Here is a 13,043-nt window from a genome sequence, read left to right on the forward strand (position 1 = left end):
AAATACACAGGACTCTAACATGTTAATTACACCACAGGTACACAATTAGCAAAATACAGACTTGAAAACTACAGATCAAAACCCTGGAGTTTATAACATTGTAAAGGGGAAAAAAGAATGGACTGGAAACTTTTAATTTTAAAAGATGTAAAGGATATTATCAGCCAACTGCAATGTGTAGGCCCTATGTGGACAGTGATTCAAACAAATAAATTGTTAAAAATTAAAATAAAAATAACGGCGTTTATGATTCAACTGAAATGTAAACAGTGACTGCATATTTAATGATATGAAAAAACCATTTATTTTTTAAAGTACAAGAATATTATTGTGGTTATGACTTTTTAAAGTCCTTATCTTTTAGAGATACACACAAAATTACCTATGCATAAAATGATATGTGGGATTTGTTTCAAAATAATTCAGAAAGGTGGAAATGGGAAAGGGTATAGATAAAAAACAAGGCTGACCATGAGCTGACTGATCATTTCTGCATCTGAATAATGGATACATGGGGGTTCATTATACTAGTCTGACTACTTCACAGTTTTCTATAATAAAAGTGTTTTTTAAAAAGGAGAAGTTAAGGCAAATTGGCACTATCCGTGAAAATGTTAAATGCTCATATTTTTTAAATTAGAAAGTTCATGGCTAGAAACATATCCCACAAACATGCTCATGCATAAATGCAAAGAAATACATACAAAAATATTCATTAGAATAGTGTTTGTAACAACAGAACATCTAATAAAACCTAATGTTACCCTATCATCACCACTAACCTTTAGCTCATAAGTTTTCATTTATTATAGACAATATATTTTTTTTATTTGTTTAATTTCTTTCCTGAATAATTTTTACCAGGTCTAATTCAAGGTGATTATAAAGTACAATTTCCCTCTCATGTGGACCTGTATAACAGTAAGATTTGGGACACATATGAGCTTACTTTCACACTAGCATAATGAGGTCATCTATAGAATCTCTATTGAGAAAAATGCATACATTACCATCCCCGTGACACAATGCATAATCCCACATATCATTTTAGGGGTTTACAAGATGCCTGGGAACTTGAGGCCCACCAAAGGTTAGGTGCCACTCATTTTAAAGCTAATGAAAGCCCTTTTATAATTAAATCACTTTGCTGTACACCTGAAACTAACACAACACTGTAAATCAACTAAACTCCAATATAAAACAAAAATTAAAAAAAAATAAAAAATAAAACTAATGAAAGCACTTTTAGTGACCCAAAATATATGTCTCTATTGCAGATAGGAGATATATCAAGAAAAGGAGATAAAAGTAATTCACAATATTATGATTTGCCTATTTCATGTTACAGGGAAAGAACAAAACAGATGTTCAGTTTTGTTGTTCTATCTAACATAAAATCTTTCCTAGAGACCTACTGAATTCACTATGGATAAGGGTTAGCTGCAGTCAATTTAACAAATGCAAAACAAACAGAAAGGGGTACTTAATACACACCTAATGTGGAAGCTTTCGGGCCCATCTGATAAAAGTGCTGATAACAGTGAGTAACCTGCTAATTCTATTAAATTTATCGCACTAGGTATACGTTTAAATTTAACACAAAATGTGCAGTTTCTATTAGGAAACGTGTGAAGTCTGTTCTTCAGTTTCTTTAGATCAAAAAAAATAAAGTGTAGAATTATATCATTATAATTTAAAGAAAAATATCAGTCTTTTTCATATTAGACTTTCAAAAGAAAGAACTCTAGCTTTTTTTTCTTTAAAACGGATTTCTATAGTGCTTTTCTGACTTCGGCAAGAATTTGTTACATAGTACAGCAGCCCTAGCTGGGCAGATGCAGGAACTCTTCTTTTCTTCCCCACAGAAACCACTAGGGATCTCCCTCCGCTCCTGTTCCTGCCACTCCTCCCCTCCTCTCATCACTGCAATCCCCGCAGCAACCTGGGAGACAGACCAGCAGCCTCAGGCGCTGCAGCGGTGGGAGAGGAGAGCACGTGGTATGCTCAACCCATCACACCATGCGACCCACGCAGCCCTTTCTCCGGATTCCCTTCCTTAACTCAGGAGGAGGAGAAAGTTAAGCAATGAAGGAAAATATCCCTGTCGCTTCTCCTTTCTTACCCCAAATGGCTTAACCTACCAAACGCGTATCGTCCCTACCCTAAAATATGCCTCTCACTATCATATGCAAGGAAAGAGAAAACTGGTGGGGTGTTAGAAAGTAAACCATGACCTATCCTCTACTTAACAGTGTCCATCCCTCCCAGATGATGTCTGCAACACATTCCAGTTCTCAACTGTCATCTTGCATTCTGGCTCTGAGGGAGCCATCTCAGACTTCATCTCAGCACATGAAAAAAACACCAGGGGTCTCAAACTCAAAAGCCTTGAACCTAAGGAGACAGCATAAATGAGTAAGCAGACTACCGGGTGCAAACACAGAAGGAATCAATGGAATGGAAAGCACATCCCTGCCTAAGAGGGCCTCTCAGTTAACTCTTTTTCAAGAGAAGCTGGAAATCCAAATCTTTATTTGTAGTCTCTTCATTTTTAGTCAACTACGTCAAAAATTTCTGTAAGAATTCTATAGCCAAATAAAAGATGCCTCAGTTGGATGAGCTTCAATAAGGCCCCTCAAACCCACCTGTAAACTTTAATCTAGAATCCCTAGAGATTTAAGAGAGATCACAGCTTCCCTTACCACTATTCTATGCCTCTTCTCCAGAACCCCCAACTCTCAACCCCAGGCCAAGGTAGCTACCACAGTAGGAGATCCCAGCTTCTGTTCCTGTTTTACTGCCAACTTTACCTGGGTTAGGTTCAAGTCGTGCTTCCAACATCCCAAAATATAGAGCTCTTAGTGCCCTTTCTCTTAGAAATACTGTTACACACAGTGGTTAGGTTTGATACTTCTATTCTTCAGTATAGTATAAGTTAAAAAGGGTTTTTGTTGGCTAGTTTGGGAAAGCTACTTATCAAATATAACAATACTCTACGGGAAAACTGTTTTTAGAATTCCAAAATAAATACATGTATAAATAAACTTTTGGAACACTACCATTTGTAAAACGAGTGTTTTCTAAATGCTAATAACGACACTGTTGAATTTTAAGACTTGCTCAGTGGTCACAGGGCACTGGACAGCATAATTACATTTAAGGGAAATTACAAAGGCACATTAAAGAATATATTCAAAATTAAGTTTTACAGATCAGTCTCTATAATATACTGGTATACAATTTACTTCGTGACATAAAAGGGCCCTACACTGAAGCAAACAAAGCTAAAATGTTAATGTTTTCCTATTCCCTACCACTACCCCTTTATCTCCTCCCCAGTCTTCCCATAGGATGCCATGAGAACTATAAGACAGTAAAGAGATTCCAAAAAAAGTAAAAATGTAATTTTTAAAGCAATATGAAACAAAGGCACACTGGTGGGCACAAAAAGGTGTTAAGATTTGCTTCTATACATATGTTAGCGTGCCACATCACTAGGATAAACCAAACATACATACTCAGAATTTTTACTGGAACAAGAATTTATTTGACTGCTGGAATTTAGACAGAATTTACTTTTTTTTAAAGGCATGGAAGATAGGCAGAAGCATCACTCTCAAACTATATCAAGAGGTTTGAAATGCCCTATGCTTTATAATTTTAAAAGATGTAGAAAACTTTTCGTGTCTGAAAAAGTTTTAATAAGTATAACGATAATAAAGCAAATTTACACCAAATCCCAAAACAAAAACAGAGAATACAAAATCGGCAAGGGCCGGGAAATGTCAAAATTCACTTATTAAAGTTAAGTGCTAAAGTCTCCAGTTGACTTCTTTCTGAAATATATTTTGTGAGAATCTGTTACAATAAATGCATAAAGCACACAGATACAAGCAACCAACAGTCTGGGGTCTCAATACCAAAATATTTTGAGGTGTTGCTTTTGTTCAAAGTCTCCTACTAATCACAGCTGATCCCTAAGCTCCTCAAATCATTAAACAGTTACTCTTTTGTTTATATGATAAAAACATGGTTTATATAAACAAAATCCATCAGTTGGAATTTTAAAGCCTGACTAATGACTTCTGGAAGAAGTATTCTTTAAAAATGATTTCGCTTATGTATCTTGTTTTTCACTCCTTGTCCCTCCAAAACTTGAAGACTGAATCTTTGTTCATCAGCATCACAAGTTTACTCTTTATTTGGATTATAATCTTCTAAGCAAAAGAAGAACAGGGTAAGTAGAAGACAATGTAGAATAGTAAAATAGGTAATAGTCACATCTGAACTGAATTATCTTTCATAAACTTAAGCCCAATTAGTATGAAATAAATTTAAAAGACAAAATATGTTAGTTTTCTAGGTATATATAGCATCAAGTCTTCATGACTGATCATGAATGACCAATTGTAAACCTGTCAGGGGGAGGCTGAGAGGGAAGCAAGTAGTTGATTTTTATATTTTATAAAAGTATGAAGGTATAGATTTCACACTTGCTACTGAGGCTGACATTTTTCATATTACAGTATTCTTAGAAAAAGCACTGCAAGGAAAGATCAAAATGTTGATATAATGGGTATCTTTAAATGGCATAATAGGGGAAGCTTTTTTTCCCCTCCTTTCTACTTTTCTGTTATTTCAAAGTTTTATACAATAGGAGTATATTACTTTTGAAATAGCAAAAAGCCTAATTTAAAAGTCTTTAAGCCAAAGCAATATTAAGAAAGAAAAACGAAGCTAGAGGAATAAGGCTCCGTGACTTCAGGCCACACTTCAAAGCTATAGTCATCAAAACAGTATGGTACTGGCACAAAAACAGAAACATAGACCAATGGAACAGGATAGAAAGCCCAGAAACAAACCTATGCACCTATGGTCAATTAATCTATGACAAAGGAGGAAAGAATACACAATGGATAAAAGACAGTCTCTTCAATAAGTGTTGCTGGAAAAACTGGACAGCTACATGTAAAAGAATGAAATTAGAACATTCTCTAACACCATAAACAAAAATAAACTCAAAATGGATTAAAGACCTAAATGTAAGACTGGATAGTATAAAACTCCTAGAAGAAAACATAGGCAAAACACTCTTTGAACATAAATCGTAGCAATATCTTTTTGGATCCGTCTCCTAGAGTAATGGAAATAAAAACAAAAATAAACAAATGGGACCTAATGAAACTTAAAAGCTTTTGCACAGCAAAGGAAACCATAAACACAATGAAAAGACAACCTACAGAATAGGAGAAAATATTTGCAAACTATGTGACTGACAAGGGATTAATTTCCAAAATACACAAACAGCTCATACAGCTCAATACCAAAAAAGTAAACAACCCAATCAAAAAATGGGCAGAAGATCTAAATAGACACTTCCCCAAAGAAACATACAGATGGCCAACAGGCACATGAAAAGATGCTCAACATCACTAATTATTAGAGAAATGTAAATCAAAACTACAATGAGGTATCACCCCACTCCAGTCAGAATGGTCATCATCAAAAAGTCTACAAATAATAAATGTTGGAGGGTGTGGAGAAAAAGGAACCCTCCTACACTGCTGATAAGAATGTAAATTGGTGCAGCCACTAAGGAGTACAGTATGAACGTTCCTTAGAAAACTAAAAATATCGAGTTACCCTATGATCCAACAATCCCACTCCTGGGCATATATCCAGAGAAAAACATAATTCGAAAAGATACATGCACTCCAATGTTCATAGTGGCACTATTTAAATACAATAGCCGAGACATGGAAGCAACCTAAATGACCAGCGACAGATGAATGGATAAAGAAAGTGTGGTGTATGTATACAATGGAATACTGTATATATTCAGCCATAAAAAAGAATGAAATGATGCCATCTGCAGCAACATGGATGGACCTAGAGATTATCATACTAAGTGAAGTAGGCCAGACAGAGAAAGACAAATATCATATGATATTTGTTTATATGTGGAATCTAAAAAAAAAAAACAAATTAACTTACTTACAAAACAGAAATAGACCCACAAAGAAAACAAACTTACAGTTACCAAAGGGGAAAAGAGGGGAAGGCATAAATTAGGAGTTTGGGATTAACATATACACACTATTATATATAAAATAGATAACCGGCAAGGACCCACTGTATAGCACAGGGAACTATACTCAATATTTTGTAATAACCTATAAGGGAAAAGAATCTGAAAAAGAATATATATATACATATGTATAACTGAATCACTGTGTTGTATATCTGGAACTAACACATTGTAAATCAACTATACTTCAATAAAAAATAATAATATATGTAGCTTACATTTGAAAAAAAAGTCTTTATGTCAGATAATATAGAGTCAATGTGTTACAAGAAAAGTAAGTCCTGAGATCTGTAGTTTTTAATGTATTCTTTAAGTTGATAAAGAAATTTTATGAAGTTAATAGATTCGTTCTTGAGCAAAATAACAACAGCAATGATAATAATAATTTCACCTGTTCCCTTTCGTGCAAGTTCCATATTCCACTGGGGTTTTGTGGTGGGTGTGACATCAGAACCTGATGAGTGCTGGGGGATTAAAGCAGATCGGGAGCTGGCTGGCCGATATTTAGAGAGCCCTAAAATGCCAAAGAAGAGCGAAAACAGGGATTTATTTCTTTGTTTCCCAAAAGAAGAAAACAGTCTGAAGGTTTTTATAAGTTAACCTTAAAGCCAGAATCAGTTCAACAGTAAAATTCCAATAATAAAAAGAATACTACTTTTTAAAAGTACTGAAGATCCCCCATTTGATTTACTTCTTTGTCATGGTTCCAATATACTTAAGTCTGAGAAAAATACACATTCAAGAAAGACAGTTTACCTGACTGGACTGCTGAACATATAAATTGGAGTCTACATTTTGGCGCAGAACCATGTCATGTTTTTTATTATTTATGTGGAACTTTGCATATAGTAAAGCATGCCTGCTCCCCCCAAAACTTATTAATAAATTCTATTATAATATTTACTCAACAAATAGATCAAAATAATTTAGGGATTACAGAAGATATCTAAAACAGGAACGTTTTAATGGTATAACGTGAACAGCACTGTAGTTATCAGGAGACCCAGGTTCTAATTCCAAATTATCCACAAATTAGATATACAGCCCAGGTAAGACATTTATTTTTTTGTGCCTCAACTTCATTTGCCACATGGAAAAGTTCGAGGATTTGGGTCTAGCACTGAGCTGGCTATTACTTGGGTGTGTCATTTAGGGTAAGTCATTTAATATCTCTCTGCTTAAATTTCCTTATCTGTAAAATTGACAGAATAGATAAATAACTGTTAAGATCTCTTACAATTACCAAAGCCAAAGAATTCACGACCTGTCAGTTTTCAAAGATAATTAGGTTCATATTCTACCTGATGCCAGTTTTCAAATTCTACTAGCTCATCCTAGATTACTAGATAGTAAAAAGTACTTTAGGTCTCACAAATAAAATTAAACAAAAAGCCAAACAAACAAAAAGCAGACCAAGGTAGGTAAGGGAGACTTGCACAAATATAGCATGTTAAAAAAAAAAAAAAAAAACCTCATTCAAATGTAAAGATCATAAAAGATAACCACAAGCAGCATGAAGTATAAATAGGATTTTCCAGTAAAAAGAAACAGGAACAGTACCTCCCCCACAAAAAAGAAAAATAGTCATATTCATAATAAAAGAAATGCATTATAAACTTGAATTATCATTTTATAGTTAATAAGTATCTTTTAAGTTATTACATTGACAATAAAATAGTACCATGAGATACAAAAATGATAAATAAATATTAATGAATTACACCTATGGATCAATATGGATGAATTTTGGCAGCAAAATGTTGAGTGAAGAAGACCAAGTCATACTGAGTATCATACCATTTTCATATAATTCAAAAACTAAGGGCAAGTAAACATACAGATCATATATATATGTGGTATACTGTAATGAAAAGCAACAGAATGATTAAGAAAAAGAAAAAAAAATTCAAGACAGTATTTATTTACTTGTAATGCAAAGACAGGTGAACAGAATCAGAGAAGAAGTATAAAGTGAATGGCCACGGCATGGAGTATAATATACATGTTAAGGTGGGTGGCAGGTTCACCAATATTTGTTTTATTACTGTATTTCGCAAGTTACATCAAAGCATTAGTCCTGAAAATTTTAAAATGCTGATGACATGAACTAGGTATAATCTCTTCAAAGGGCATTATGGCAATAATATCAAGAGCTATGAAAATCTTCTAAAGATAAGTATCTTACAGTAAAGCTAAAAAATCACCAAAAATATATTTTGGGGAATTTATCCTAAGAGCATAATCTGACAAAAACAAAAGCTTTTGTATGAAGATATTCAGAGAGAATTATTTGCAAAAAATTAAAATCGGAAACAAATGCCTGCCCACAGGGAAATAATGAGGTAAATTCAAGTGTATCAACTCAATACTGTCTCAGATAACATTTTCAAAAAAAAGATTATGATGTTTGAGAGATGCATGCAAAAATCTATGATATGACACAATATTATGTGGAACAGGCAGTCAAGAAGAGAAAGTAGTTGTGTTACAGGCTGCATTTACTGTAGTCAAGAAGTTTTGTATATAATTATGGTTACATTATTTATAAAAAAACAAATCTAGTATTTTATTTTGAGGTTAAGCCTACTACAAAAAACAAAACAAAAAAAAGAAATGAAAACTATTGGAAGGAATCTGATGAATGGATTTTTAAAAAAACAAATCTAGAAGTAAGCCAAATATTTAAAAAGGACCATAATAAAGTAGAAAATCAAACGAAATACTTTAAAAAACTTTATTCCTTTGCTGATATGTGTTATAATCTGATACAATCTAGTATTTTATACTGGCTTCCTCTAAACTTTATAGTTGTTCTCTTCAAAATAAAGCAACACACCTTAAAATAGTGATATCGTGTGAACTTTCTCCATCAACCCCAGTGAATGCAATATATCTTACCTGGAGTTGACGGCCTTTCAAGCATGTTTAAATGATGGGAAATGAACGCCTGGCTATCGTGAACAGTATCCATATCAATCTCCTCCTCATCTTGAGAGCTTGAAAACTAAAACACACACATACAAAACAAAGGAGCAAAAGAGCCATTATATCACTTTAGGTTTGGATTTTTGCTCTTAAGAAAGATAGCGGAAAGGCCACAGGATATACCCCCAAAAAATCTTAAAAGGAAAAGTAGTCTTTGTCTCAAAAAGTATTAAGAGAAAGAAAAGATTATTTGGTTCAGCCTCCAAAAGAAGCTGACTGGAAATTACAGGAAATACAATAGCAACTAAAATCTGTTCCTATGTTGTGGGAAGAAATAGTGAGCTGTGGTAGATTGTGCACACACAGTTCCTCCTCCAAACAGAGAAGAAGTATGTGATAATAGAAGTTTAACAATCGGTTGGAATGTCTTAGATGGACATTTGAGTTCTTTTATGATTCAGTCTGTCCCAACTGTTCCTGCTAAGGAAAAACCATTGCAAGTATTCAAAAAGATTTACAAGAAGGTGAATATCCTACACTGTTAATACAGGCTTAACCTGTATTTCTTACTCTGATTTTGAGTTTGACTTTACTGCTATCCTCATTCTTCTCCAGTATTTGACCAGGTTCTAGTGGGGACCCCAGTGGTGTATCAGCCTTCCTCTTCACTCCCTGCTGATGAGCTGATATATTACATGATGCTTCCTTGGCAAGGTGATCATCTTCCTGTGGCAATATTCAAGATCAAAATTAGATTTCTGAAGACAAGTAGCTCATGTTATAGCTGAAAACTAATACCTATAGCAACCATGCAGATTAGAGCATGCCCAGTGCCTAAAAGTTATCAGCAATGGGCTTAAAATAAATCTCACCTTTTCCTATCTGCTGGTCTTTTTGGGGGGAGAAGGGAGATAGTAAAGTGAACTTTTAAAGCTTTCCCCAAAGCATATATCTTTTGGTGTCATTTTCTTCTCTTATCCTAAAGACTCCAAGTATGAAAATGGATAACTTAACATACATGGGCAAGAATTATAAACATATTCATTTCCACTGGTTTATAAATATTCAGATATAAAAGAGCTCTTTAATGAGACTCTTTTTTTTTTTTTTCTATTAAAAGATGTGTCTTACTTCTTCATAACCCAAACTCCAGGATACATTTTAAATTTATAACAAATAAGTCTGGTTATATTTCAGAAAATCTAGGTGGATAAGTACTTTTAAATGACTATTATTAACTAGCATAAAGAGAAATTTGAATTTTAAAGTGTCAAAACACCAGTAGGGAATTGCCAGGCAAGTAATCTGGTCTAAATATTGGTGAAAAATGAAGCTTGACGTACTGGGGACATTTTGTCATCAATAAGAAAATCATTTCTGGAAAACTTTCTTTAAATTACAGTAAAATAATTGATATGTACCCTAAAGGTCTTTCTACAAAAAGTTTGGTAATTTCATAATGCATAGTTGGAAATAAAAGCTTTTCTAAAGGCACACATACACATATATGTAAATTAAAAAATATAATGCATACTCTCCTCCCAAAATCAGCAGATTACGCTTTTACCTGACCATTCATTGTTATTTATTTGATTCAATAAGCATTTTCCAGGTACCTTTCATATGTTTAGAATTGTGCTATTATTGTGCAAAGTAGCAAAAAAAAAAGAAAAGTCAAGGCCCTGTGTTCAAACAGCTTGCCATTACAATATATGGACAAGATAGGTTAATATGTAATAGGTTAAATATTCATTTCAATATTCTACTACTCCAAGTAGAAATTCTATGCTCGAGTACAAGAAAGTCATTGTCATCACAAAAAAAGGAGTAAACGGACTAGCAGCACGTCATCTGTTATGTGCAGCTATGTGTCAATAGTTGTCAGCAGCACTTTATAAACTGTAAAGTGCTAAACTAATGTCAGCTAGCAGTTTTCTAAATGACACAAGAAGCTGTTAGTGGCTTTAAAATTCACCAGTTCAAAAGAAACAATTCTCTTCTTCAGAGCTCTATATAATAAAACTACACCTTCTATAACATGCGATTCTTACAGGGTTCTGAAATCCAACTAGCTGTGTGTGACTACTTGGATTAACCGCAGCTTCCTGGTTGCCTGCTATGGCCTCTGGAATTATGGTTGGATTCAAGACAGCTTTTTTCTCTTTCAGATTAAGGACCAAGCCAAGTTCTGGCAAGGGTAAGCAGGAAGGTCTACTGAGGCCAAAAAGTGTGAAGTACAAGTCCACAGCACCACACCGTAACCGCCAGTCATGTGAAGTACCTAGGAAGTAAATAATAGTAATAATAAAAGTCAACATACATGTTTATCCATACATTTTAAAAATATTCCAGAACCTGTACAGAGGGAAGGGATGAGAGGGTTATGATACCTAAAGGAGCCACCTATTGACCTAGGCCCCGATGGCAAACCCTCCACTCTAAAGACGCTTCTTATAACACGGGAACCTACAACTGTTATAGAAACAATAAATGTTCAAATGAAATCATGAATCTTAAACTGGAAAAATTTTATTCTTTCATTCTTCCTACAAAATAAAAATTAGACACCTAGTATAAATCTAATATTCCCAAAACAGTGTTTTTTCTGGCTCTAAATCCTCCTTTTAGTTCCTCCCCCTTGGTAACTGCTCCACATTCATTCATTCTCTGTTTATCTTGTCTGATTTTCTTCTTTAATAGCTTGTTAGGAAGACGGCACACCAAGAGCCTTCATGAACCCTACCACTGGGAACAAATTTATTACTTTCAGGTTTTAAATACAGTAAGAAACCCTACAACTATTTGAAATAACACAATTCTAAACTTTGACTTTAGAGAAGGAAACGATTTTGCTAAACACCTTCATATTTGTGTTGTTCTAGTAGGTATTTATTTAAAAAAACAAAAAACAAAAATAAGCAAACCCCGGAGATGGCAACAGGTCATAAAACATGTATTGACCAGAAGAAAACTGCATCTGTAGAAATTCAGTTTAAAGTAGAGACACTTTCCAATTTCTCTGATGAGTCTCAGTGTCTTCATCTCCAAAATACGGGTTTTGGTCTCAGATTATACCTTACCCTATAGCAAAAAAAGACCAGAGCACAGTGACATCAGAACTCTTCCTCACTTGCCTTCTTTTCCCCAGTGGAACACTCCAGGTAGACACTGCCACCAAATAGAACTGTCAAGGTGAAATTATCATCTAGGTTTAGATAATTTCTATGGTTTCTAGGCAGAATCTAAAATGACCTAGAGAATTTAAAACATGTGAGGATAAGAAATATTCTTCTGGATAGAAAAATAAACCATATAAATACTTAATTTTGGCCAAGAAATGTGGTTTCAAACGGGTACCATAATGTTTTAAAAAGGAGAAACAAAAAGGAAAGAAGTTGCTACAGCAAACTTTAGACAGCATAAATATTAAGCTTTGTGGTTTTCAACAACAAATATTAGAATAAGTAAATACATTGTAATCAAGTACGATTTTGATAAGATTTACTCTGACACATAGGTAACTATTATATTAACTATGTGCAAAGAACATCCACATGGATTTATAATTTTAATTTACAGAGTTCTTACTATATACTACACACTTGCTAGGCACTATGCATGCCATTAAACAGCTGTCAATCCTATTTGAGACATTTTCAGTTTTGCTACTGTGTGATAAGGTTAACAGATACATAACACTGCTGGAAGCAAGAGAAAGAGGCAGGAGCTCGAGAAGTATGAGTTTTTATATCATAAAAACTACAGAGAAACCAGAAATCGGAAGAACAGTACAGAGTGAAAGTAAGGATTTTATACTGGAAATCCATTTCCTTCTCTGGAATATCCATATTTGGACAATTTAATGGACTGACATTGCCTAGTTTTTTGTAGGCACTCATTATTCTTCTCCTCAAAGAATTTTACATATGTAAATGTTCCACAAAGGATAGGTATCAGATTCCTGGGCCTTTTATTACAAAGGCTGGAGGGGCTCAACCCTCTCAGGAAAGGGAAGGAATCCTGCCAGAGC

General features: G+C 34.1%; 1 protein-coding gene across 5 annotated transcripts in view; it reads right to left on the reverse strand.

The window, feature by feature from the left end:
• Positions 1–13,043, reverse strand: part of TAF2 (TATA-box binding protein associated factor 2) — an 81,241-nt gene that overhangs the window by 5,026 nt on the left and 63,172 nt on the right. For 3 of the 5 annotated variants that reach the window (XM_061171690.1, XM_061171689.1, XM_061171693.1), the window contains 4 exons: positions 11,065–11,294; positions 9,584–9,739; positions 8,987–9,092; positions 6,480–6,602 (listed from right to left, as the gene is read on the reverse strand). In XM_061171690.1, coding sequence (XP_061027673.1) covers positions 6,480–6,602; positions 8,987–9,092; positions 9,584–9,739; positions 11,065–11,294 — 615 coding nt within the window. The remainder of the gene's footprint in view (positions 1–6,479; positions 6,603–8,986; positions 9,093–9,583; positions 9,740–11,064; positions 11,295–13,043) is intronic. The other 2 variants (XM_061171692.1, XM_061171691.1) reach the window with 1 other exon arrangement.

This window comes from Eubalaena glacialis, chromosome 17, assembly GCF_028564815.1.
Source record: "Eubalaena glacialis isolate mEubGla1 chromosome 17, mEubGla1.1.hap2.+ XY, whole genome shotgun sequence".
Taxonomy (NCBI): Eukaryota; Metazoa; Chordata; class Mammalia; order Artiodactyla; family Balaenidae; genus Eubalaena; species Eubalaena glacialis.